General features: G+C 43.6%; 2 protein-coding genes across 2 annotated transcripts; one reads left to right on the top strand and one right to left on the bottom strand.

Moving 5' to 3' along the window:
• The first annotated feature begins 442 nt into the window (after positions 1 to 442).
• C1QTNF4 (C1q and TNF related 4) lies at positions 443 to 20,683 on the top strand. Its single transcript, XM_084207106.1, has 2 exons — positions 443 to 619; positions 19,351 to 20,683. The coding sequence occupies exon 2, from the start codon at positions 19,356 to 19,358 to the stop codon at positions 20,457 to 20,459; it is 1,104 nt and encodes a 367-aa protein (XP_084063232.1). The 5' UTR covers positions 443 to 619; positions 19,351 to 19,355; the 3' UTR covers positions 20,460 to 20,683.
• A 2,858-nt stretch (positions 20,684 to 23,541) lies between these two features.
• FAM180B (family with sequence similarity 180 member B) lies at positions 23,542 to 26,521 on the bottom strand (the record flags this gene model as incomplete). Its single annotated transcript, XM_084208294.1, has 3 exons — positions 23,542 to 23,973; positions 24,557 to 24,624; positions 26,455 to 26,521. The coding sequence occupies 3 exons, from the start codon at positions 26,519 to 26,521 to the stop codon at positions 23,542 to 23,544; spliced, it is 567 nt and encodes a 188-aa protein (XP_084064420.1).
• Between the last annotated feature and the right edge of the window lie 493 nt (positions 26,522 to 27,014).

Here is a 27,014-nt window from a genome sequence, read left to right as displayed (position 1 = left end):
CTGACCGAGCCCGGCCGGGGTGGGAGTCCCGTCCCGGCTGGCTCAGCCCGGGACCGGAGGGCGCTGCGCTGCCGCCCCACGGCGGTCCGGCCGCTGCCACCCCGCTGCCCTGTGCCCCGGGCGGGGAGCGGCGCGGGGAGCTCGCCCGCCTCGCTCAGCCGCCGCTGTGCTGAATGAAGGGCATCATCCCGCGGCTCCCGTCCCCAGCGCCCTCTCCTCCCGGGAAGGCAGCGGGGAGCCCGGCCCGGCCGTGTCACAGCGCCGCATCGCCCGGTCACCCCTGTCCGTGCGGCGCTCACACGCCTCCCCGGCCCGCAGCGCCCGCGGGCGCCGGCGCCTCCCGGAGGCCGCCCGAGCTGCGGCGGTGACGGGGGCTCCGAGCCCCTCGCCCCGCCGCCCCCTCCCCTTCCCCGCTCCCGCCCGCCCCCGGGCCCTCCTCCCGTCACTGATTCGGCGCCGGAGCCCCGGGTGCCCGAGCCCCCCTCCCAGCCCCGGCCCCCGCCGCCGCCGCGGCTCCCGAGCTGTCAGTGCGCAGGCAGCGCCGCGGCCCCGCTCCGCACCGCGCTCCGCACCGCGCTCAGAGCCCGCCGCCCGGAGCCGCCGCCACGGGGCGCAGCAGGTACCGTGCCGGGGGAGCCGCCGCCGCTGGGGCCGGGCTGCACCTGCAGGGCCGGGCATTGAGATGGGATCCCCCGCTCGGACAGGGGCGATGGGAGCGGGGCCGCGGGCGGGCCTGGCCCCGGTGGCTCCCGAGGGGTCGCCGCCGGTGCGGAGCGGAGGGACCGTCGGGGCTCTGGCCGCGGTCCTGGAGAAGAGGGGCAGCGCTCGGGGCACCCTGCGGTGTCCCAGCGCCCGGCCCTCGGGGCGGCGGGCAGGGCGCGGGCGGGCGGGCGCCCGGGCGGGCTGCACTCCCTTCGTTCCCACCGAGCGGCTGGACAATAGCGGGAAATGCCCGAGTTACCCTCCCTCACACCTACCATCCCCAATATTAAATGGTTGTAGAGTTTATGTGGGAAAGGGTATAAAATTTTGGCCCCACTTGTCATGGAGACTAGGTAGGAAAACCTCCTAGGGACTCGCCATCGCGAAGAGCATCCTGGCAAATTCCCACAGGGACAGTTTCTCAGGTGCTAAATAGCATTAATCTTGCATGGATCTCTGGTTTCTCGGTGGAACAAAGTCCTGAGGATTTTTCCAAGAGTAGCATGTACAACTGAGTCTGTAATGTACGATTTTCTGTTAGATAATACAATGTAATCCACTGTGTATTTGGCCATCCCACTGTCTTCTCCTCAACCCACTCTGTAAAAGCTCCCAGGGAAGTAGGTCAGTATTTCCAGATGATGTTTCCATTAGACACTGGTGAGTTTCTGCACTGCTGGCTGACTAGAAGGCAGCATTGTGACCCTTCCGTTTATGCACATTCTGAATGAGTCGAGTTTCTGATGCTATTGCAACCTTCTGCAGTTTCTCTTCTCCAGGGACACGATGTGTAACAAGAGTTTGAAACACACCAGTGAGGCTGCAATCCTGTCTTGGCGTATGGCAGCTGTTTCCTTGTCTAGCCATTTTTAAGGGTTAATTTGTAGCACTAGGAAGTATATCAAGGAAGAATGAGGATTCCCAATAGAGCAGCATTACCCTGTGCATTCCTTCTGTTTCCACCTAAAAAGCTATAATTCAAAGTGCTGAATGGCTCATGGACTAGGCTCTACACATGAGTTTTGTATTTTCCATCTGAAAGAAGCAATGCCTTCAAAGAGCATTTGGTTGCCATTAATGGAGAACCTATGGCTTCAATATAGAATTGGTTTAAATCTGACAATTTGTTGTTGTTATAGACATTTGCTGGTTTGTAGGTGAAGAAACAGATGCAGAAATAAAGTGCACATTGGAACCTGAGATTTGGCGCCAAAACTCGGAACCCTGTTTGTTGTTATTTGTGTTATAGCTGTGATGTTGTTGTTATTTATATTTTACTTGTGTAATCATCTATCCATTGTGCTGTGCTCTCCATTCATAAACTGTGAACTATTCATATTTTCCAGATACAGAAGGCTGGGTGGGCCCACAATGGCAGCGCCTATACTTGTGATAAAACAGGATAATTATCCTGTGACCCGTAGTCATGTAGTGCATGATAGCTTTTATAGTCTCCATTTTAATAAAAGGTGTATTTCGGAAGAGCAACAATGCTGCCTGTTCATCACCAGCTCTTGGAAGACTTGTATAAAATAACCTATAACCTTTTGTGTAAAGTAACCTAGATGAACACAGGCACACAGAGAAAAATGATATGTTAAAGGTGTAAAGAGACAAATAGTTTGAACCTTCTGTGCAGAGCACCCTGTAATACAAAGACCAAAAGAAAAAGAGGCCAGTGCTAGCAGAAAATGGACAGGCAGTGAGCCTCTGAGTGATCACTGTCATTGTGAATTTCACCCATTCTTATGGTTAGTTATAGGCAGAAAGCATTGAAATGAATTGATATTGGCAGTGACAGGAGATTTCCAAGGGGGTGAGTGCCTCTGAGAATATAATATTTTCAGCTGAGAAATGAGATACTCATCTCTGCATTGACTTTCAGGCAAAAGAATAGAGAAAAAAATAGGGTTTAAATTGCTATAGTATTACAGATGCTGAAGTCTATGGCTTTGTTATCAGCATCTGAGATCAGATGTTAGGACTTGGTGGGTTTTACCCCTGAACTCTTCCATGCAGCTACCTTTTTAAATCACCAAAGTGTGAAGCATGCATTCTACTCCAAGGTACCTAGTTAAGGAAACAATTTTTCACTGAATTACAGATTACTGACTAATCCATAGGGGTGAGGTTCTTTGTACTGTCTCGGAAGACACATTAAGGCTTGGCAATTTGATACTTCATCTAACAATATTTGAAATACTGGCTCTGATTTTCACCCAGTAGAAATTAAAAGCCTCTTACTTCTTGTTTGGCACTCAGAAATTTAGTATGGATCCAGTTGGCCATCCAGTCCAATCAGAAGTAAAGTCAGGACTTCATTTTTCCTTTCAGATTTTCTCTACCTCTTGCTTTGACCCTCTTCTAGATAAGGAAATGAGATAAATGTTCAAATGAATTAAGTCAGCACTACACAAGTGCTGTGCTGCTGGTGGTCTTTGAATACCAAGTCTACCCCTGGGTTCTTGTCCCTGTAAAGCTTCTTTCTAGTTGCATGTTTCCTCCAGACAGGTTAGAGAACAAAGAAGGAATTCCTGCTGCATCTAATCAAAGGTCGGAGGTTTCCAGCAGAGGTAACACTGCCAGAATCAGATGATCACAGAGCAAGCAGTAAGTGACTACTCCAGGGGCTAATAATTGATTACTAGGGCCCCACTGGGAAACAGGGAAAATTTATAAAGCCCTATTTCTCCCTCTTTACCCTCCAGCTGGTTAATTTGCACCATGCACGTTTTCTGCTGTGCCACGCTGCCAGGAAAACTGTCCATATTGGGTTAAGGAATTTGGGGACACTGTGGTAATGACTATTGGAATAAGAGTCAGGCTAGACGAGAGAGTTAAGCCTCTGTTGTCAGGAGGAATACCAGATCATCTTTATTCCAATGCACACAAAGGCTCACTGTCTGCAATGTGCCTGCTTGTGACTGTCATGGCTGGCGTTTCAGCTCCGAGGAAAAGATCCTGCAGTCATTGGTCAAAAGCAGATGCAAAGGAAATGTTCAATCCATTGAAATCAACCAGCTGCCTTGGTGCTGCCCTTGAAGCGTATGCTGCTGTTGCAACTACAGTGAATATAATAAATTAGGCCATTTCTATCATACTCCTAAATCTATGAAGAGAAATGGTCACATCTTTCCCAATTATTTTGTCAGTGTCCCAGCGGGTTCTAACAGAATTGGCTTCTGTTCAGTTTACATATTAAAGGCTATTTGTAGAACAAAAGTGAGAGATTTCATTTGGGTCTTGGGTATTTTTAATGTAAAAGTTGAGATTCCTGACTACAGTTAGCACATTAATGCAAATATTTGTTTTGGTGAGGCATGGAACATAGCAGGGAAAGGAGGCTATAAACTGGGTAAACATGATTATCTGAATAGGCAGATCTTCTTTAAATATCAGAAGATTCAGAGCTCATAATATGTATGCTTTTAGTATGTGCCAGTCCTTCAGAGAGGCCACAAGCTGCTTAACACTGACTCAGCAGCTGCATTGGGGTGACCTGGACCTGCTTTTATTCAGTGTTTGCTTTGAGGACCTGGATGGTAATATAAGGAGTGGGTATATCACATTTTCCAGAGACACAGAACTGTGACACTTGAAATATGCAGGAGGAAAATACTAGAATTCAAAATTTTTCTAATAAATTGGGAGACCTTCTGGGAAAAGACCCGAATTAAATTCAGTAGGGATAAATACAAGGTACTACAATAAGGCAGAAATTACCAACTACATAAGCACAAGGCAGAAGTAAATGACTAGGTTGCAACTCCACAGAAAAGAATATGTTATGATAGATCACAAGCTGAATATGAGTCAATGTCATGCTGTTGCAAATAAAGGCAAACATCTTGCTAGGATATGTAAAAGACATGGAAGTCTGGAAGACATGAAGCAATCCTTTTGCTCTGAGGCCAAAGGCTCAGCTTGGGGGCTGTGCAAAGTGTTGGTTGTTGCACTTTGAGACAGGTGCAATTCAATCAGAGGGAGTCCAGAGGAAGGCGGTAGGACTCAGTGCAGGTCAGAAAAATGTGACCTGCAAGATGATTTGAAATAACTGTAATTTTTAGACCAGAAATTTGACAGGGGAATATAACAGTCTTCAGATAAAAAATAGAGAGGGGAATGATCTTTTCTTCAGGCTCCTGGTGGATGGAGCAGAAAGCGAGAAGCAGTAGAAAGTAAGATTATTTTAAACTAGAAGAATAATTTTCTAGGACTAGGATAATAAAAACAGTTGGATATTTGATACAGGGAAGTTCTGGAGACATTTTAAGAACAGGTTAGACAATCATCTGTGAAGAATCAAATAAGACTAGTGATCCTATAAGGGGAAAGCACCTTGGACTGTTCAGTGTCTTAAGTTCTCCTCTAGACCATTCTTCTAGCATTTGTAGATCATTTCATGATCATTTCATGTGAATGAAATAAAAGAAGTCTGCTGGCTCTGTTCTGATGTTTGTATGATATCCAGGGGTAGCACAGCACCAAGACCATAGACCAGCTCTTTCTGAAAAGAGCCTGAAAGAAAAGTAAGAACTTTCTAGAAGACAGTTAGAAGAGGTCTCACTTTTTTTAAAAGAAAGGGGAAGGAAGTGAACATTCTGATTTCCCAGGAGCAAATGCTTGATTGAGTTTATGAATGCTGAAAACAATGCTATGGAAGAAGAAAAACTAATTAAGATTAGCAGTTAGTAAAATTACCTGAGCTGACAATACAAACTCCTCTAGTGTTTTATGCCTTGAATGAAAGGCTGTAGTGCAAAAATGGTTTTTAGAGGTAAAATGAAATATAATAATGGAATTCAGAATAGGAATAAAATAAATCATAGTCCTATGATTTATATTTTTAAGCATTTATCCAGGGAGAGAAAATCTAGGTCCTGTAGTACTCATGGTTTAACATATATTGTTTAATATAAATGGAACAGACAGTCCCCTGTGCATGGTGAAAAATCCTGGATCTCTGTGAGGAGACAGGTAGAAAGAAAAAAGAGAGCAATGATCAACACTTTGGGATGCTGAAGTGGTGGGTTGTACATAAGATCCTGAATAGAACACATTCTGAGTCCAACCAAATAATATTTTAATCCTCTAAAGGGAGAGGGATTTTTCTCTCTCCTCAGGCTTTAGACTTTTTCACTCAGACAAAAAGAAAAGCTCTTAGAGACTGGCAGCAGTGGAAGTGTTTTTACAGCAAGCAGGCAATAGGGAATTTTTTCTGTGAAAACAGGTACTCTCTCGGACTGAAGGGCTGCAAATCACCTGCTGGAAAGAATCTGTGTTGAATGGACAAGACAAGGAGCAAATGAAGTTAGGCTGCTCTTTTTGGTAGCCTGTTTTTGTGGAGCTGTTGCTCAGTGAACATATTAGCATAATAATCTCTTGTCATTTAAATAATCTTACACTGGAATTATCCATAAATTGATGGAAACCCTGATTTGTTATTTACTCTGGGACACATGAGCACAAACTGTGACACTATATAAGCTGTGATGGATTTTCCCCTTCCCCCCCCATCTTCCATTACTGCTGGACCACCTTGGGAAAAATAATTATATGCTTAGAAAGCCAGTCACTTGATGCCCCAGATATTTCAAAGTGAATTCACATCCCTTCCACCCAAGGACTGAGCAGTGCTTGACATCAGCTTATACTGCTTTGCCTGAGTTTATTTCATCATTCCTCTTCCCGTCCTTGCTTTTACTGTCTTTACTTCTCAGACAAGTGTATGAAACAGTCTTTATTTGAGAGACAGAAAGGGTATCCAAAAGGAGGCTTACTGTGATCCAGTGCTAAAGGAAATTTAGCTTTGGAACAAGGTAGTTCTGGAAGGAGATAAAGCAAATATAGCTAATGTAAAAAAAAAAATCCTATTTTTACTATTAGGAGGAGACAACAAGGTGAAGGGGTTATTCTCCAGGAAACTTATGAGGAAATCTGAGACAGGCTGTGCAGAAAAATACCAAACATGCTGGAGGGAGTTCTGCAGATGGTAAATGTTTCTCCCGGTGGAAAATGTTGATAATTATCTTGAAAAGGAGAGGTGTTAGACAGAAGTAGCTACAAGGAAGGTAGGGGACTGAAAGAATTTGAATAGAGGAAGCACTGTCTTGAAACATGAACTGAATATGAATGTTTGGGTTTAGGGTGTATGACTGGAATTTCTCAGTGTGGCTGTAAGGAAGTTGTGTAGGCTGTTGCAAATGGCCCTTCTTTCAGTATCAGCTGTGTATTTAATGCAAAGTAATGATATCCAAGCTTGCTTTAAATTAAGCATCTGCATAGCCAGGTTCAGAGCAGCCATATCCTTCATTTTCTTTATATTATGTCCAACTAGAGTCTAAAAGTCAGGTTAAACCTGCCAATGCATTGCTGCAGTTGTTATTTCAGTGTTTTAACAAAATTCTTTCCCTATGAGCAAAATCAGAGGCATCAGCTTCAAGCTGTCAAAGGCAATTTTGCCTGGGAGGAACCTGGCTGGTCACAGAGATGAGCCTGGAATCTGTGAGCACTTGACAGGCACTGAGCACTTCCTCCCTGTGAATGAGGAGCTGATCAGTGAACAGCAGTGACCAGAAGTGCTTTTTGAGGGCAATGCCAAAGCCTTTTACCAGCAGCTCCCCAGTGCAGACAGTTTTACTGAAATAGTCACACAAGCATTTCTGCTGCCATGATGAGACAACTGATGCTTTTTAAATACTGGAAGCAATATAAAGCTAGAAAGCAGATACTGGAAAAACCCTGTAAAGGTAGTTTGTATTGAGGGCATCGTTCGGGAATGCTTTTCTCTGTCCCTCTATCCAGGGACATGGATTCTGTCTTGTAGGCGGCAGCACCTCGGTCAGATTGTCACAGAAAAGTCCAGGTTCAAAAACTTGTGAAGTGAAAACTTGACTTATGCAGGGTGTTGGGGAGGAAATTCACAGTTCCCTGTTGAAAAAGATGACAAGCTGATTAAATCAATGGACCAAAATATACTAAATGTTTTAAAAGTGGAATCAGAAACTGTGGTTTTCCTGAAGATATCAAATGTCAATTCACAGCTTTGGGTTGTCTCATTTGCAACAGCTATAGCCTTCTGAGAAATAATTGCTAGTAAAATGGCTAAAAAATTGAAAGAGCTCAGGTTCCAGTTGTCTATAGATCTTCCTCAGAGAGGTCTTGTCCCAAGGGATTTGGCAGTTAAGACTGAAAATGGGGAACTACACATTGCTGGTTGTGAAGTGTCAGTATTAATAAGCATGACAATTACTAACCCTGCTGATTTACTTTGCTGCTTTTAATTGTCACTATAGGTCACTATATGTATTGGAGAATTTCAGTGTTCATCTAGAACTTCATCAAGACCTGTTACATACCAGGGGAAATCTCTATCACAAGGGGTCTCAACTGTCTGGTGACAAAAATGGGGGTAGCCCCAGGCAGTGATTATTCTTTCAATGATTGTTTCTTGATCTGTCTACCAATTCACTGGGTAGACACAAAAGCAATAGGATTATCATGGATAATAGAAAGAAATTCTTTCTTGTGAGGGTGTTGAAGCAGTGGAACAGTTTGCCCAGACACGTTGTGCATGTCCATCCTTGGAAGTGCTCAAGGCCAGGTTGGATGGGACTCTGAGCAACCTGGTCTAGTGGAAGGTGTTCCTCCCCATGGAAGAGGGTTGGAACTAGGTGATCTTTAAGTTCTCTTGCAATCCAAATCATTCTATTGTTCTATGATCCAGTTGGACAGTTGGAGAATGGGACCAGAAAAAATATTAGCATGTATGGACACCTCTTTTTCCCCACTCAAGAGTTTTCATTCAGAACTGTGTCCTGACCCAGTAGGAGGAATGGCAGAAATGAAAGTGCCTGAGCAGAGATGAGAGAGAAATGGATCTTAATGCCTTTTATCACCTTCTTCACTAGAGCTCAGTGAATTTCCAAATTGAGATGTTGCCACATGTTGACAGTGTAGAGCAGCACTGCAGTGCAATTCAGTGTTCTCTGAGTTTCTTTACAGTAATGAAAGAGCAGAGCATGAAAAGAAATGAATGTGGGGTTTTGGCTGAATGTGGTGACTGATATTAAAAGACAGCATGTTTTCCTGACTTACCTGTCAGGACACGCTAAAAAACTTGCAAGGAAGCAGCATTCCTGTAGGAAAATGCCCCAGTACATTGAGAGTTTTTTCAGATACATTTGCAAAGCCTACTGTCAGAAAGCAGTAGTCAGTATAAAACATAGCATTGCAAGTTGATTTATCAAAAAAAGGAAAACTAATCTCATCCTGTCTGACAGTTTTCTGTTTGCTGTAGGTTGTCAGGATGGAGACCAGATTTACCCACCTTGTGAAAATTTTTGTACTGCTAAATCAGCTCATAGCAGACAGTGACTTCAGACATAATGATGAAACAAAAATGGTTTTTGTTGTCATGGCATGTAATCCCAGCTGGCACTCAGCTATCCATGAATTCCCATAGGGGACCGACCACTGCTGAACTTCACAGTTTTACCCTAACTTGAGGTTTGATGATTAACCAGCAAGAACCAGCATATTCCCTCTAGCTTTCACTGAGGTGGGTGATGTGGCAGGTCTTAGAGAAATGACTGGAGGACAACATTCCAGTGAGTGGGGGAAGGGTTTGAAAACAACTTCTGCAGGTGCAGAGTTCCAGGAAAAAATTATGATCATTTGCCCACTGAAGTGAGAAAGAGAGAGAAGGTGTGGCTATGCAGCTATAAAAGAAAACAGAAAAGAAAAATCTAAAACTTGGTTTTGTTTGATTAGGATCTTGCATTGCAACTAAATTAAAATCATATATTCGCCGATACAAAGTGCAGGAGCACAAACTCACAGAAGGAAAACCGAGGACAAAAAGTCATTACAGAGAGGACAATGAAGAAGCCTTGAGAGCACACCACAGGTTCCAGTATCTCTTGTAATATCATGACAATTTCCAGGACAACAGTCTTCAACAGGAAGGTGTAACACAAAATTCCTGTAATGGCAATTGCTTTCTATTTGCTGTGTCTTTGTGGGGCTCAGGTCCCACAGGTTCCTGTTAGTTCCTAGACAAATAAACCTACTATTAACAGTTGTTTTCATTCTTAGTGAGGAAATGAGAAGAACATGAAAGAATCACTGCAAGATTTTGCCCAACTGAAGGTGCCATTATGTGCTGCTGGATGACTGGGAATGTGAATAAAAGTGGAAGGCAACGGGGAACAGGAAGGAAAGCCTGTACAGTCTGTGTTTAACTGGAATATTTACTCTCATCTTGATGACCTTTACTTGATATCTCTAAGTATTTGTTACAACTAAGGATTTAAAGAAAATTGACAAATACAGCAATAGCCCTGGAAGAATAGCCCAGGAACCTCCTCTTCTGGTGAGCGTGAGTGGAAGATGAAAATATTAATTCAGCTGCACTGAAGCAAACTGTTGCTTAGGTCCACAGAAGAAAGTGTGGTTCAAAAAAATTCAAATATCTGCCTATCCTGTAGGTTTACTTACCTATACTAAACACCTACTGATGTTCTCTGAACTGTTGCTGGACTTTCATTTGTTAGCAGAGGGAGTGAAGATTTTCCTGAGAGCTAAACCTTACTTCACTGTAAGGAAGTAGTGTAGAAAAACTGCTAGAAAAAGCTGTGATGTGTAACAATAAAACAGAAAGAATAAAGGGGCTAGAATTCAAGTTGATTCCAGAGTACCGATTCCAGTGTCATTCTGCCTACCTAGTGTTTCCACTTTGTCGCTCACAGCTCAGTTTACACAAATGAGTTTCAAGCAGAGATTATTTTTTTTTTAATGTCCCTAAGGATTTGAACTACCCTGCCAATTCAGGAAAGCCTTAATAAGCTTGTGATCAGTGGGGCTGTCCAAACAGGAGGCACTTTAAAGGGACTTTATGAACCCTTTAAAGTCCCCATGCTTCTTACATTATTGGGGAAAATTACTTCTCTTTTTCCAGTACAAACTCTTACTAAAAGAGAAAAATTACAGCAGTAGTCTGGGATGCTGAACCCATCTGCATTTTACTTAGGTTCCCAGTTTTTGTCTCCAACCTAGAAAAGTATTTGGTAAACACTTTGGTAAAGTTTTCTTCCTCATTGCCTCTTAAGAATCTCTCATTTGTATAGTCATTGCCTTCCTCTTCACCTTCTCCTTTAGCACTGCTGTGCTACTAACTGGGTCTTGCTTGTTCATTTCAGTTCTGTCAAATGATGAAATAAAACCATATTATTTGATAGAATCAGGTAATGGTTTGGGTTGGAAGGGACCTTAGAGATCATTTAGTTCCAACCCTCCCCGTCATGGGCAGGGACACCTTCCACTAGACCAGGTTGCTCCAAGCCCCATCCAGCCTGGCCTTGAACACTTCCAGGGATGAGACATCTACAACTCTCTGGGCATCCTGTTCCAGTGCTTAACAACCATCACAGGAAAGATATTTTTCTAAATATCTAATCTAAACCTCCCCTCTTTCAGTTTAAAGCCATTCCCCCTTGTCCTATCGCTACATGCCCTTGTGACAAGTCTATCTTCTGCTTTCTTGTAGCCCTTTAGGTACTAACAGGCTGCAGTAAGGTCACCCCGAGGCCTTCTCTTCTCTAAACTAAACAAATCCAACTCTCTCAGCCAATCTTCATAGAAGAGGTGCTCCAGCTCTCTGGTTATCTTTGTAACCCTCCTCTGAACTCACGCAAACATCTTTAATATCCACATCCATCATATTCATTTTAAGTATCTTAAGCCAGGTGAGAAGCTTAAAATAAAAACCCTGTAAATAAGTCTTGCTCATTTTTAAAGTCTAATTTCACATTGGAATAGCCTGAATTGCTTGTACTCAGCATTCTTTTTCATAAAGTGTCAGTCATCCCAGGAGGTCTGTTGCTGGTACAGTTTCTGGCAGTGTCCTTTCTCTTCTTATGGTTTTACCTTCACAGGCAAAAACACCCAGGACTTTTGTGGGAAAGTCCTCCTGCTACATGGATTCTAGCCCAGCCACCTGGAACAAGGAAATTGCCCTCTTCTCCATCCTCTGAGTTCTCTGAGTCCTCTCTCTCTAGAACTTGATTGCAGTGTGCAGTCTGCCTTTGGGGCCTTCCTCTCTCACTCTCTTAACTGAGATCTTTATGGTATTCTCTGCCAAAGTGTCAGATACTTTCTTTTGCCTATCAAAATACCTCCTGGTATTCCAGCCCAGACTCTTTGTTAATCCTTTATGCCAGTGTAATCTGCCTCCTGGTGCAGCAGTATGATTCCTGCTTGGAGAGATGAAATGTTCCAATATCACCTTCTTGCACAGTCTCAGCATCTCTTGTCCACAGCAAGAAAAAAAAATGCACACACAAACCAGGTTAAAAAAAGAAATTATGATTGGGGCTGAGAAAATAGATGGTTTAACTTTGGCACTACTGTAACTGTAGTGGGATCCATGTGAAAATTCCAGCTGTTGAAATGGTCTCAGTGTTTTATGTCTAAAGGTAGCAGTGTTAAATAAACACTCCACAGCAACAGACTTTTGGTTTTCTCAAGATGTGGTTTCCAGTCCCCTCTGGCCTCTGCTTTCACAGAAGCTGTTTGTCACTGAACTCCCTCCCACCAATGGCTAGGGGTTTTTTTTACTGTTTATTGCTAGTATAATTTCAATGATTGCTTATGAACTGCTGGTTTAACTGCATGCGCCAAACAACTTTACAGTATTCAACACGTTTTATGAACTACAGTTTAAACTCAAATGTTCTAGCAGTGTTTTCTGTTCTTCCACTTCTGGCCAGTGTCAGAGTATGTTTCTTTGCTTTGAAGTTTTAGTCCTGTTTTCTTGAGTAGTGTGTACATGGTGGAGAGTTGGACTTGTGTAATGTGCTCATTTAGAAAAGGATGTTAAAAATTATTATATCTTAAAGCATTAGTTTTCTGGAATAACTCCTTGCTCCCCCTCTAGGATTTATTCAGCCATCTTCTCTACTAAAACACCATTTTGTCTAAATTAATATATTTTAAAATGTAATTGTAGCCAAAAAGGCAGATGCAGTGTATCACCCTGGCACTTCAAATGTGTATGACAGATTTTCTTAAATGATGTTAAAGAAGAAAAATCTTAATGCCAGAACTATCACATTTTCATTTTGGTCAGTGAATTTACATCATTTCACATAACATCATTTTAGCTTAACCAGAGTTGTTAGGACTCCAGCTGAAATAGCAGGTTTCATCATATCCTGATATGCAGGGTAACAGTAGTGGCTTCCACCAAAAAAGTCTTTCCATTTCCTTTTCCTGAGTATGGCTGGAGTTGAGGCACTTGAAAATAATTTTTGCCTCTCCACAGATTTTTGAGTACACAGAAGCTGGTTTATTATGTTAAAGGACTCTCCCTTGACTCAGGAAAACATTCTATATTAATGCCATACATGTCTGTCATTCAAGCCATGACATATAGTTTCCAAAAGGCATCCTGAATGCTTCAGACTGTGTTTTACCTCCCAGGATTGTGCCAGAATTAAAAAAACCCCACATTCATCAAAAGTCGAGAAAGGCCAGAGCCATTAGTGAATCCCTGACTTTGTTACTCGTGTACTCTTATACAGATTTTGCTTTTGAGGATGTGCTACAATTAATTTGTCTTTGATGTTGGAAGAACTGATACATTTGCATCATTATCTGATGCTCTTAATCTGTGTTGGATGAGTGGAACAGACAGTATGTGGCATCTTGGGAAAAGAAATCTCACTAACTATAGTCCAAGAAGGATGTTCATTACACAGGCTTTCACTGATTCTAATAATTGAAACGTTTGCAGCTGTCCTTAAATATTAGGGTGAGAGCTAGGGAGAACAGGGCTTTGCTCTTGCAGCTTACAGGATTTAAAAAACCTTTTAGTAACAGCTGATCCAATTCTACTGCTTCAATTTTGTTTCATATCTCATTCTTCAGAGATATTCCTGGCAAAACTCCCACTGAAATTAAAGGACTCTTGCATAAGGTAGAACTAGGGAATCTGGATAATTAATATTTTGGAATAAAAAGAAAACCCTTGTGGGTTTCACAAGTAGGTCTGTCCTGCAAGTGTAGAAATGGGGTGACCTTTCTATTGTTGAATGTCCTTTTGTAAATCCATGTGTCTCAATAGAAGAGTAAAACTAATTGTCTTTTCTGTTCCAGGACAGAAAAATCACCTCCAGCAAACTCAAAGCTATTAAAATTTCCTGGGTCATGCAAATGGTGAATTATGACTTTCTTTTCAAGAAAGTTTTGCAGCTCTTGTTCTACTACGTGAGTCAGTACCACTTTAGCCCCTTCTTTTCAGGTCACTAATTTAATGCCAGTGTCCTTGAGGATTGTTTAGCTGCTTTATGTGTTTTGTGCCTCCTATTCCAAAATTTGTTTCTTAACTTCTCTGTTGGCCGCTGTCCCTGCTTGTACTGCCTAAAGTAAAAGCAGCAGCCTACCAAGTTTATCCCTTGGGTCTGCTTAGCTTCTTCCACGCTTCTGTGGGGTTGGGACAATAAGGAATGGCAGCGTAGGGGACAAAGGGCCCTGATTTGTGTGTAAATGTAATGAGAATAACACAGATGCCACATGCTGAAGACCCATTTTCCATCTCTAGCCTGGGTCTTTCACTTCACTCTTCAGTTTTAAAATTTTGATCACAGCATGAACTCAGGGCTGATGCCACAGTGTCCACAGCCAGCTTCACATCCCTGGTGCTATCTCTTCCCTGCCAGAAGAAAACCATACCAGTAAAAGAGACTTGGGCATCATAAACAGTTTTGGGGGGAGGAACAGGGCATTTTGGCAGCTTTATCTTTCAGAATTACTATGACAATACTCAAGTCCAAAAGCTGTCACGAGTTGCCTCTGTTTGTAGAACCCCTTTAGCTGGATGTGTCTTCCTAATGATTGGCAAATTATTCTTAGACTGATTTAGTTTGAGAGGCAGTTATTAGATACTTTCCACATTATTTTTAAAAGAACCTAAATAGTGCTGAAAGTGGTGAGTGGGAGCTGTCAAGGAAACAACTTGCTAATGGAAGCACAGCATAATTAACTGCCTTATTTAAATGACTTGCTTTGGAAAGAGCTGATAAATAAGGGACAGCAGCAGCAGAGGGTCTTTGCAACTGTACTGAGAGATGCAACATTTAATAAGTTACCTTATTACAGAAAAATTAGCTTTCAAACAGAAACAAGGATAGTGGTCATTTGAAGGCTCATAAGGTCAGATTCACTACACACTTTATTATACTTGTTCTGTTTTGTCTTTCTGTGATTTTTGGCCAGCAGTGATACGCTTTCAGTATCCCCACTGACCCCTGGATATGCTGAACAAGGTCTGGGACACAGGCATAATTTCAGAGAAGCAGACCTGTTACTAAAAATGCAAATGCCAAATCCTTTCCTGTAATTTGTTGTCTCAAGAGCACGCAGCCATGTCACAGTCAACCTGCTTCTCCATGCAGCCACACCATGGTGATCACTGGAATAACAATGAATTGAGTATGAATCTGGAACATCTAACAGCCCTTATAAGTTTGCCTTTAGGGCTTGGTTTTCCAAGCTGGAAGCTGAAATGAGCCTGCCATGCTAGATGTAGCATTGCAAAAATAATACTGCTGAACCAGCAGCTGGGCTCACAAGTGTGACAGTCTGGGATTTAGTTCTTGATGGGATATTGGGGTCTACTAGTATTGTTTAAATGGCAGCAGTAGCCAAATGCTGTACAGACATGGGAAGAGAGACAGTCGCTGCCCTGAGAAACACACAAACTACAAAGTAAGGAAAAATAAAGACAGCGTGGAAGCAGATGTGTGACACTTAGGTATGGATTAATTGTTTCATTGAATATGCTTCAATTTGCTGGATGGAAAATAATCTGTCTGTTAGACCTGCTGTTAGCTGGTTAATTCCATGTAAGTGCCACAGCTAGGGTTATCAGGGAGTGAATTTTAAATGCAAGAAATAGTAGCTATGGGATTAAGTTACAGGATCAGGAATCATGACTTAGGAAGTCTCCAGTCCAAATTCCTGCTGAAAGCAGGGCCAACACTGAGTGCAGGCTGAGTTGCTCACAGCTTAATCCAGTCTTGTTTGAAACTTCCAAGGATGGAGATCTCATAATCTTTTTGGGCAAACTGTTACATTCTTAGTTGCCTCATCATGGAATTATTTTGCTTATATCTGGTCTGAGTCTTCCCCTTTGGATTTAATGACCATTGTCTGTTATTCTTCCACCATGCTTATCAGTGCAGTACCTCGCACTGTCTGGAGCCACTAAAGGCACTGGAAGCCTTCTACTAGAACCCCCCAAAATTTTCTCTTTTCCATGTTAAATAAGCCCAGTTCCATCAGCCTCTCCTTGTTGGGCAGGTACTTCAGACCTCAGCCATCTTGGCTGCTCTCTTCTGGAGTCACTCAAGTGCCAACTGAAGAGGAATAATCAGTCTGTGGTTCCTGGCTGTGCTCTGTTCTGCACCTCAGAGTACCTGCAGGGCACAGCACTGTCTCAGGTACAAATTACTGTTCTCCTGCAGCCCTAGATCCTTTTCAGATCCTTTTCAGACAGGCTTCCAACCAGTCAGTTGCCAGTCTGTACCAACACACAGGTTAGTCCATCCAGGTACAGTATTTTGCATTTATTGCCACTGAATTTCTTTTCAGTCCATCCCACCAGTCTATCTGAGCCTCTCTGAATAGCAGTTGTGCACCCAAGTATATTGGTCAACCATCTTTTTTGGTGTCATCTGCAATCTTGATCAGTGGGCATTCTTTCTGCTTCTCAGGACATTGATAAATAATATTGAAGAGGACATCTGAAATTAAACATTAACACTACTTCTCAAGCCTGATAATCCAGTTTTTCACTTTTCTAGCAGTCCACTTATCTAACATCACAATTTGGATAGTGGAATGCTCTGGAAGACTGAAACAAAAGCCTTGCTAAAATGCAGATGACATCCACTGATCTCTTCCCACAAGACGGCAGTCAGTTTGATTAGTCTATGCTCAATTAAATAACATGGGCTAAATTGCATGTCCTTTGGCTAGAAATGTATTCTAAGAATAATATTCCATTATTTTCCCAGGCACCAAAGTGAGGGGCTAACTGGTCGACCCCCCTGTAGTTTTGCAGGTAGTGTCACTTGTCTTTTCTGAAGATGGATGCCACATTTGCCTATCTCCAGTCACCAGGGACTTCCTCTGATCTCCATCGCCTTTCAAAGATGGTATAGAGTGGCCTCAAATTGACATCACTCAGCTCTCTCAGGAACCTTCAGTGCAGCCCATGGAGGCCTGAAGGAGCAGGCTAGGTGAGGAAAAACATTCTGAATTTAGAGACATGGAGGAAAAATTCTGAGATGTCGCAGGCAGAATGGGAGCTTCAGACAAAGTTGATTAGCGAAGCCCTCCCTTCACGAACAGAAGCCACAAGGTACAGAAAGGACTCCCTTACTTTCTAAATTCTTTCTGAGAGAGGAGCTGAGGTACAGCTGGATACAATATTAGCCCCAGACTTAGTCAATGGTTTATATCTAAACAGCTACATAGGTGAGCTTTTATAGAACTTCATTCTGCAAAATAAAGAATGGCAAGCCAGATATATTTCTAAAAATAAAATTAAATATTTATTTTAATTTATTGCAATAATGATTAGGGGCAAAAACTTAATCAGAATTATTTACTACACAGTATGGATCACTATTACTACTGATTTAATGCACTGTTTTTGAAGCAATTATATTAAAGCAATTATATTCAAGGTAGCAGAATAATTGTTAAGCAGGGATTGATGTTACTTACCCACACCAACAACTGGGAAAATTTCTGTTGCTCACCCTCAAGGAATAACCTTGAGGAGTGTCCCCACTGAAGGGAAGGATCTTCACACACCTTAGGGAGGTATGCTAGAAATCTTTGCTGTGCAAAAGTGAAGCTGGCCTTTTAAAGTGATTGACTTTAATATGCATTCAAAATAGGCATTTTTTAGATGACGTGTTCTCAGGCTTACTCAGCAAAATACACTCTCTGCTGAAAAATGTGTTGGCAGCTTTTTAGTTCCTTCTCTTTGACTTCCAAATCAGGACCTCCACATCCTTGCTGCTCCCAGCCTCAGTCAGGGAGCCTCAGTCTTGCGTGTCCTCGTGGTGGCGGTGGTGAGAGTTTGGTCAAGCTGGTCTCAGCATTCTTCAGCACTAAGAACAGCAGTGTTATCCTTGCTCAGTGTTATCACTGATCAGCAGCCCGTCCTTGCTCCACTGAACAGCAAACTCTCCTTGCTCAGCCCTTCACTGACAAACTTACAAGGCTGAGAGCCCTGCTACAGATGTCTATGAGAGAAGTGATCTAAGGTAAAATTGGGACATGGATGGATATTTCTTTTAGTCTTTGCTAGTGTGCCATTTTCATGTAATTAGGAATCTAATTTATTCTTGCGTTCTTATGTATTAAAGCTGCACCTCAGATCTCAGTTTTATTCTCAAGTGTGAAAGAGCAGGGTTCAAGTTGAATTCCTTCCAGTAAGTGATTCTAGGTATCACATCTTGCCAAAGCAGGATCCCATTGTCACCTCACAGTCTATGTGCATTCTGTCTGCTTTACTTCTATTACTAGGCCATCTCAGATGATTCAAATATTTACCCCTTTATCCTTTTTAATGCAGGATTTGTCTTCAACCCTTCCCCCCCAATGAGTCGCATGTTTTGCTTCTGTTCTGCTGGTCTGTGAATTCATTGTTTGCAGGCTGGCAAGGCACCAGTTTTGGGGTGACAGATGGAGCAGACTGCAAACCAGGCAGTTGCCTCCTAGCCTGAATGATATTTTAATAAGCACTAAGAGGTGACAGAAAGAGAAGCTTCTCACTGGAATGACTGGCAGTTTTGTTTCCAGCCTGAAAGCATTAATAGATAATTTTTGGCCTCAGTCCAAAAAAAAAAAAAATTAGCAGAAAATCCTATTAGCTCCTAACTTTTTTAGGGGTCAAAGAAGTTTTTATGTCTAGTCCGTTATCCATTTAGGGAGTTGTTTACCCATTTTTGGTATGTCAGTTCTCTCTCAGAAATTATACACTTAAGGAGACTTCCCTTTTACTTACCATTTTGCTTTTATCATGTCAGAAATTTTCTCCATTGTCTTTCTTCCCTAAACATTCCTTCTTCTTCATATTTCTTTATACTTTTCACAGATTCATGCTGGAATAATGGGATCTAACAGCTTACTTGGCTTCCAGCTTCCACATCCTGTTTAACAACTACAGCACTGCAAGGCAATGGCATCTGCATGGGAATCTCTAGAGCATATGTCCTCTTCTCCCTGCCCTCCAGCTGTGTCTCATTTGTATAATACAGGGTTTGTGTAGGGCTTTGTTTCATCCTTGGTCTTATGAATAAAAAAAGGCACAACAAAAGGGAGCTCTGGCAAATCCCCAGCAGGCTCTGAGATCCCTCTGCAGTATGAGAAACATGGAAGATATAAAAGTGGGGCTGGGATCTGAACTACGGTGTGGTCCCATACACTGCTCAGAGAGCACACTGGAAATTTCTCAGTATTTGGACATTGATCTTCATGTTTGTTTAGCAATGTTCAGGTCTGGATTTCAACTCATTTGTGAGCTGTAAATTAATGCTATTCCTGCTAAAATATGCTTCTTTTTTCTTCCAGATACAATGATGACACTGAACATTCAGATCATCTTTGGCGTCCTTTGCTGCATGATTTTTCTTCCTGCAGATGGTTTCCCAGCAGACACCAGTACTGAATTTCGCTCTGCATTCTCTGTGGCCAGGACCAGCAGCATGGAAGGGAGCTCTGAGATGGTGATCACCTTTGACAAAGTGTATGTGAATATTGGCAATGATTTTGACCCCAAGACTGGATTGTTTCGCTGTCGGATCCCGGGAGCCTACTACTTCTCCTTCACTGTTGGGAAATACCCAAAGAAAAACTTATCTGTCATGCTGATGAGAAACAAGAATGAGGTGCAAGTAATCGTGTATGACGAACATCACCGCAAGGAACGCAAGGTGGCCAGCCAGAGTGCCATGCTGCAGCTTGACTACGGGGACACAGTGTGGCTGCGTTTACATGGAGATCCCAAGTACGCTCTTTACAGCAATGTGGGGCCCTATACAACTTTCAATGGCTACCTGATCTATCCAGACACTTCTGCCTTCTTCCAGAATGCTCTTGACTCTCAAGAGCTCGGGCCACACCCTCACACAATTCATCAACTTCCCAGAGAGCAGAATGAAGCTTCACAGCGACACGTGTTGTCTGACCAGCCAAAGAGGGTACAAGACCCTCGCTCTGCGTTTTCTGTTGCCCGCTCACAAAGTCTCCTGGGGACAGATGAGAAGCAAACCCAGCACGAGCCAATCACATTTGATACAGAGTTTGTGAATATTGGAAAAGATTTCAATTCCTCCACTGGCGTCTTCACGTGCCGTATACCTGGTGCATACTATTTCTCCTTCACCATTGGCAAAATGCCCTTTAAGACTATGTCAGTGAAACTGATGAAGAACCACAATGAGGTGCAAGCCATGATCTATGACGACAACCACTCCAAGAGGCGGGAGATGCAGAGCCAGAGCATCATGCTGCCTCTGCAATACGGGGACACCGTTTGGCTCTACAGCCATCAGCACGATGGCTATGGTGCCTACAGCAACCACGGCAAGTACATCACCTTCACAGGCTTCCTCATCTATTCAGATGCTCAGCCAAAGTGGCTGCCAGGTGCCAGCTCACCTCAAGGGTCAAACAATTAAATGCAGATGTGAAAGAAGCATAAGAAGAGCCAAGGTGCCATGAACTTGGGTATAGCTTCTCTGAATATCATCCTCTACTTTGAGCATGCTGTCATGTGTCCAGTGCTTTCCTTATGCTGCACGCTTGTGCCCTGTCTGCAGGGCCACTGCTGTGTGTGCCATTCATCCGTAGAGAGGCCTTTCAGGTTGTAGCTGTGTGTCCCGTGTTGGTGTTTGATTTAACATAAAGCATGAGGTAGTTTTGGGGGGGGGGGGGGGGGGGGCACTGTAGTGAGATGCTGAGGATGAGAGAACTACTGCAGTCATGTTGCTGCAGATCTCCAGCATCCAGAGAGCAAAGGGTGTGGTGACTTTCCTTCTTTATCCAGGGAGGGAATAAATGTAACGAAAATGAATGTAATAAAAATACAAAAGATGAGAACATTCTCAGTTTGGAATTTTTGCTACTTTGTGAGTCTTGTGTGCTTGTAACTGGCTGAGGTACCAGCCAGTACTGAGCTCAGGTGAGAGAGACGCATGGTAATTGTGTGAGCTGAGGATGTGTTCCTGAGCTTTAATCATTTGTGTGTGTGAAGGGCTGGTACCTCTTACAATTTTATTGCAAGTTTCACAGTGGTTTGTGCTTTTCTTTATCTGATGTAGATGAAGTCAAGAAGCTGTAGTTGAGAATCTCAGCTTCCGTTTAATGTAAAGAATGCATTTAGAAACAAACAAACAAAAGTGCAGACTTCTCGTAGTGAAAGGGCTCAAATCTGTGAATGGAACGTGGTCTGAAAGCCCAGAAGCAAGGTAAGTAAGAAGAATAAGAAATGTGTTTTTAAATCTCTAAAGATTTGGATCAGGAGCAGGCTCATAACACCAAGTGTGAGTAGTACCACGCCAGCAGTGGTACTACTACTGACCGCAGGGGCGTTACCTTCCCCAGAAATGAGCCCCTTGAACACCAGGGTGCTGCTAGCCCACCACGTGCTGCACTGGCAGCCTCCTGCAGGCAGGGTCAGAGGAACCGCGGATGATGTTTTCAGCATCCACGTTCCAGTGGTTTCGTACGTGCCGAGTTTCAGCGAGGGTTTTCCCTGTGGAGAGGCTGCTGTGGCTGTAGAGGACGCTGCTGTGTTCCTACAGTCCGACAGAGGGACGCGCTCCCGGCGGCATCTGCTGAGGTAGTGGGAGCACAGGAGGCTTCATCATAGCACCGCTGGTGCTGTTTCGGTTGAGCTAAACCCTTGGGTTTGTATCCCAAAAATACATAAACTGCAAAAGTGCATCATCTTAAGCATGTACATCTTCATGACATCACTTCAGTGTACTTTATAATCCATTCAACAGGCAGCAATGCTCTAAAACTGCTCCTAACAAAATCCTGAGTTCAAAGCAGTGTGTTGGCATCTGAGTCACAAGCCAACCCACTCAGTTTTTTTCCATATATTCGTATGGCTCAGGCTGTACATTCTCCAGCAAGACAGTATTTCCATGCACTAGTGCCATCTCAGCTCAGCTTTTTGATGATACTCTGCTCAAAACTGATTGAATGCAACCACTCACTGCCTCTGTCACTCTATATATATCCTAGACATTAAAGACCGGGGGCATATTTGGCAAAAGGGTGAAGAGTAAAGATTGGAAGTATGTAAAAAACCAGTATAAGAATAATAGAACATTAGGTGAGACAAGATGTTTTACTTCAAATAAAATTCTGATTTTAATTCATATATCCTTTGGCGTGAAAAACAAAGAAACAAACAAAAAGAACCCCAAAGCACAAACCAAAATTAAACAAACATACAAAACAAAAATCCAGCAACAAACCTGCTGTAAATCTATCTCCTTCTGTCATAATCCTAAACTGACCTCTAAAACCATTGTCTGCAACATCTTGCTTCCAGGCTTCTTGTTCCTGCCTTACCATTTCTCCTCTCCATCTGTTGGGCTACAATGGCTTGGAAAAAGATTAACTAGGTCAGAAGCTGCAGTTCCCACTTTGAAGTTCACACATGACTCTTTTGTTGAACATGGAAAAATTATATTGATAGAAAGGGAATTATGGATGACATACTCTAAGCACATGCAACGAATGTTCAAAATTGATGTACCTATAGTGGTAGCAGTAAATCTGATAGAAACAAGAACCAAAATCAAAACCCTCCTGAGGAGATAATTACATTTATTTAATTTCACACTACAGTGTTTAAGACAGACAAATGTTAAAGACAGACAAATGTTAAAGACAGACAAATGATGTCTTTCTGTAAAATAATTACATTTCTGATTTTGAGGATAGAGACTATGTATTTATTATGTTTGGCTTGTAAAATGCTGTGGCTGTACAAAAAAAACTTTATAGAAGAAAGGCAAGATCTGCTGAAGAAATAACTAGGTCAGGATCCTTCAGAATTTAAATGAGATTTCAGTAAGTATATTCCAAAATGATAACTGAAACAAAGCGATGTGTATGTGTAAATATGATATGCAAATACTAGAAAGCTTCATGGAATACATACAATTTCAGGTTGCTTTTTAGAGAAAAATGAATACATGAGATGGGAAATTGCTGTTGACATATAAAATATGATGCCACATGAGAAAAATGAAATTAAATATCTGACCTATATCATGAAACACAACAAAACCTGCTTAGCTGCTACTGGAGAGAAGATCTTGTATTTGTCTGAAACCACAGGGAGAATATAAGGAGAGTGAACTGAATTATCTGAAATTAAGTCAGCTGTGACACCAGCATAAAATATCCTGGAAAAATACTTCCATGCCATCTCTCCTAAGCATCAGTGATCAAGATAGATAAGACATCTAAATAGCACTGCCCCCTGCGGCACAGCCCACTTAGCAAAAAATCAGAAAAAGGAGAAATGCTCTTTACAGTTTCACCCCTTTTTCATTTAAAAATAAAAGCTTGTGCATAAATCCTGATAGGGTTACCAGCACGGTGTAGGAAGCAGGATAAAAAGGTGTGGCATATTTATTCAAAGTCCTGGACACTGTGGAAAGCATCGAAAATAACCAAGGAGGAAGCTGAAGCCAGGTGTGCCCTTTCCTACAGTGGGTTCCCTCATTAGGTGTCTCTCTAGGTCCGAGCCAGGTTAGAGCGATAGAAATGTTTCAGGGATGCTAAATGTGAAGGCTTCTCCTTCCAAGGCCAGGAAGCCTGGAGGAGAGTGGTATTTGCAGGGCAGAGCCCCTTGCACAGGTCGCGAAAGATTTCATCAACCAGCTGAGAGAAAAAGCCAATCCAGGGGGCTTTATCCAGACCCTGCACGGAGCGAACCTGATAGGCACTGTAAACACTGGTGAAAAGGAGACGGTCAAACTCTGTGGGAGGCAAGGGAGTGTCAGTCAGTGAATAATATCTCAGATGCTGCTCAATCTCTGCCGGTGTTTTGGGAACTTCCTCCTCTAAAATCTGAAGGAAGCGCCGTGCCGGGCGTAGGGAGGCCAGCTCTTCATCCCGCAGCCAGATTGTCCCGTTGGCCTGAATATCCAGCCTTCCCCAGAGCATCTGGAAGAGAGGAGCAGCGCTGTCACGGAAAGCCCAGCACAACTCCAGCACTCACAGACGCGCCGCAAGCAAAGCCCTCGGCAGCGCTGCCGATAAACCTCGGGCGGGCCCAGAGGCGGCCGCTCCCTCACGGCCGGCCTAGTCCCGCTCCGTGTGCCTCTCTGCCAGCCTCACGCCCCGTTTCTGAGCAGCCCCACACCTCGTTTCCCCGCGGGACCTGTGCAGCTCTTGCCTCCCGCCCTGCTGTCCCCCCGCAGTCCCGCCTGCAGCAGGCCCCCGGTGCGGCCGCCTGGGGCGGGGGCTCGGCCGCTTGCGGGGCCGTCAGCGACCGCCGCGGGCACGGCCCCTTGTGCCGCCGCGGGCACCCCGTGAGGCGCCGGGCCGTGGGGCAGAGCCGCCTCGGGCTGCGCCCCGCAGTGGGAGGGAGCACAAATGCCATTAGGCATCGCCTGGACCTTCCCCAGGGGCTCCTGAAATCCCTCAGGGACGAGAACAAACAGAACGGGTGAGTTTTTACGTGCAGGCAGGTGGGAGCGTGGGCACTAACAGTGTCTCGGCCCAGGGCCCCCCGTGCTCAGGAGACCTCTAACATGATGCCAGCGTCCTCCGGGCCACGACGGGCTCTGCTGGTGCCGCTGTGAGGATGTTCATCTGGAAGACATCAGACAGAGCTTGGTAGCACAAGACCTTCCTGTTTACTGTTTTTGCCATTTGATTGTCAATAACGTCTTCAACATTCCTGAGCTACCACTCAGCTTGCCAAATATGACAGATGCTGACCACGGGGTTTTGATAAGCAAAACAAGCTTTTTAAGAGAAGCAGCAGTGGTTGAGGCGAGGTTTTGGATATCGCGGCCCTTAGTGCTGCCAGCAGAGCTAAAGCATACAGCGGCAAAGGCACTGCTTTGACAGGCAGCAAGGAAGCAAGGAGAATGGATGGGGTTTGAGCTGATGAGTTTGGCTGGTTAGCAGTTTTTGCTGGAGAAAGTAATGCTGCCCAATGAAAGGAGTGTGCTGGCAGGCTCCTCAAGCTGCTGCTAGAAACAGAAATTGATGCTTATCCTGCTTTTCTACTTCTTCCCTCAGCTTCTGCTGCTGGAAGAGTGTGAGGATAAAAGAAACCTTGTCAGATCCATTATGGGTCATTTGATGTCCAGCTAATTACTTGCTGGGATGCATGACATCATGTAATCTGGGAAAAATGGATATGAGGCCAGAGGAATGGCAGTTTTTGAATATGAAAGTCACATTAATCCTAAGAATTGTTCGATTTTCATTTCCTAATACTTACAGTGCTTTAACTATCTGCATTTATTTTATTTCTTTTTCTGTATGTATGAAAAAGGAGACACAGTCCAGGACTGTGAGAGAGAGGCTGCATCCCTCCCTCCTCTGTGTTATCAGTGTCATGAGGTAGCCAACACCCTCTTCTACTTCTTACAGACTCACCCTTCAGGTTAAGAAACATGAAATGGGAAAAGCTCATATAAAATAGTAAGCTGTCTGATATATTTATGGGGGTTTTGTTTATTTTTAAATAGATGAAGGCTTATTCATATATATATTTTAAAAAATGAGGATTTACATTGAATACTCCAGAGTTAAAGTCAGCAGGTGCGTATGAAAAGTAGAAAAATTATTTAGTACTATACATGTGTGATGACTGCTACCAAAAGACATTTCAAATCTCCATTTTTGATTAGACCTTTTCGGGGAGAGGCACGAGCTGCCTGGAGAAGTGCACTGCCAGCCCGCAGGCTGCAGAGGTTTGTTTCTCTGCACAGCTGCAGGCTCTGTGATCCAAGCCAGCTGTGGCTTTGGAATGTGAGCAGGGATGTAGCTTCTTTTTCCTACTCCTCCACAGATGTACCAGCAAGGCTTTTAGCTCAGGTGAAAGCGTTATATCATCTGAAAATTTCTTTGATTGTACTGTCTCTAGTAACCGATGCTCTTGGCTCACAGATCCCTCTCCTGAGAGATGTCTGACTGGCTGCAAAGTCAGTGCATTTGTTGAATAGGTGCCAAACTGCCATTATTAGTAACAGTCTCATAAATATTTTAGAGTAGAGAAAAATTTAACAAAACATAACAAATAACGTATTGAAATAATAACATAAGTATCCTCTGGGGAAGGGAAAATCCTTACTTATTTTATCACTCAACAGGGTTGGGTGGGGTTTTGTTTTCCAAAAAGCATATTAAAAACCCACAAACAGAATTGCAGGAGATTATTTTTTCAGTGGAGATCCAAGAAAATCCTCCCCTTGCCACCAAACGCAGCGGCAGATCTTCAACCTGCAAGCAGGTACCAGTGCCCCCACCAGCAAACCTCCCCAGCTGGACTCCAGCTCTATCCTGTGCCAGTGCAGCTGCCTGAGGCCTCAGGCCACATTTGAAGGAGCAGCAAAGCATCACACAAACGGCATTGCACAAAGGTTTGCCAAGCCAAGGAGCCGTGTCGCTAACAGATGTGCTCCCTACCTGTCAGCCTCTGGGATGCAGCAAGCACACACAGGAGCAGCCAGGAGCTGAGCTGTGCCTGGGCCATGGCAGCACTGCCGGAGCAGCTGCCACCCTCTCCGCGACAGTGCCGACAGTGCCGCGCCCCAAGCCACAGCAGCTCGCCTGGGGCGTCTTCCCGTGCTGCTTCGGATCCCAGCAGCCTCTCTTGGAATGGACCCATCTTTCTGTGTTTCTGGTCACAGCCCTGGGAAGGGTTTGCAGTTCAGCTTGTTGACCCCGAAGGATATTTTCCGTCATATTTTGGAAACTTGGAAAACTTTGTTGTGATGTTTTTGGCAGAATTGTTTAAGCTTCCTTTTCAAAGATCGACTTTCCACTGCAATGATTATAGGAAGCTGTTAGTTGCAAGAAATTCCACTACATATGTTTGCCTCTTAACAAGTGAGGACCCCCTAGTCCCTTCCATCTCTACACAGTGCCTCTGTCACATTTCAGTTTTCCTTTTTCCTGGGTTCAAAAATCTGAAAACAATCCTGGAATGTCACAAACAGATAAAGCTAGCAGACTGCAGATTCATG

The sequence above is a fragment of the Fringilla coelebs genome (assembly GCF_963513975.1).
Source record: "Fringilla coelebs genome assembly, chromosome: 6".
Taxonomy (NCBI): domain Eukaryota; kingdom Metazoa; phylum Chordata; class Aves; order Passeriformes; family Fringillidae; genus Fringilla; species Fringilla coelebs.
This window is presented reverse-complemented; position numbering and strand designations above follow the sequence as displayed.